Raw genomic sequence first — 855 nt, 5'->3', positions numbered from 1 at the left:
GGTGCACACACACACACACACACACACACACACACACACACACACACACACACATACATACACACATACACAATTTAAAAGCTTTATATTTTTTTCTTCTGACAGTGATCCCCACAACTCAGGAAATAACAACGGCGCCGAACACAGAAAATACTACTGCCCTAGAGACTAATCTAACTACAGACGCTATGACGGATGGAACTACTTATCAAACCTCAGACCAAACTACAGATGGTACAACCGATCAAACTACAGACGTTATAACAGATCAAACTACAGACGTTACAACAGATCAAACAACAGATCAAACTGCAAACATTACAACCGATCAAACAACATATCAAACTACAGATGTTTCAAAAAATCAAACAACATTTCTAACTACATACGCTACAATTGATCAAACAACTGATCAAACTACAGACGCTACAACTGATCAAACAACAGATGCTACAACCGATCAAACAACATATCAAACTAAAGAAGTTTCAAAAAATCAAACTACATACGTCACAACTGATCAAACAACAGACACTACAACCGATGAATCACCAGACCAAACTACAGACGTTAAAACTGATCAAACGACAAATGTTACAATAGATCAATCTACAGACTTTACAACTATTCAAACAGCAGATCAAACTACAGACGTTTCAACAGATCAAACAGCAGACGCTACAATTGATCAGTCATCCGATAAAACTACAGATGTTACAACCGATCAAACTACAGACGTTACAACATTTCAAACGACAGACGTTACAACTGACCAAACTACAGATCAAACTGTAAACGTTGCAACCGATCAAACAACAGATCAAACTACAGACGCTACAGTCGATTCACCAACAG

At 37.8% G+C, this 855-nt stretch overlaps 1 protein-coding gene across 1 annotated transcript in view; it reads left to right on the top strand.

Annotated features, from left to right (window-relative positions):
- The window catches only part of LOC101861846, a gene marked incomplete at its 3' end in the record, with an annotated part of 18,264 nt that extends 17,974 nt beyond the window's left edge, over nt 1-290 (top strand). The window contains 1 exon segment of the mRNA XM_013088371.2: nt 106-290. Coding sequence (XP_012943825.1) covers nt 106-290 — 185 coding nt within the window.
- Nucleotides 291-855: the final 565 nt, after the last annotated feature.

This window comes from Aplysia californica, unplaced genomic scaffold (genome assembly GCF_000002075.1).
Source record: "Aplysia californica isolate F4 #8 unplaced genomic scaffold, AplCal3.0 scaffold00730, whole genome shotgun sequence".
Taxonomy (NCBI): Eukaryota; Metazoa; Mollusca; class Gastropoda; order Aplysiida; family Aplysiidae; genus Aplysia; species Aplysia californica.
This window is presented reverse-complemented; position numbering and strand designations above follow the sequence as displayed.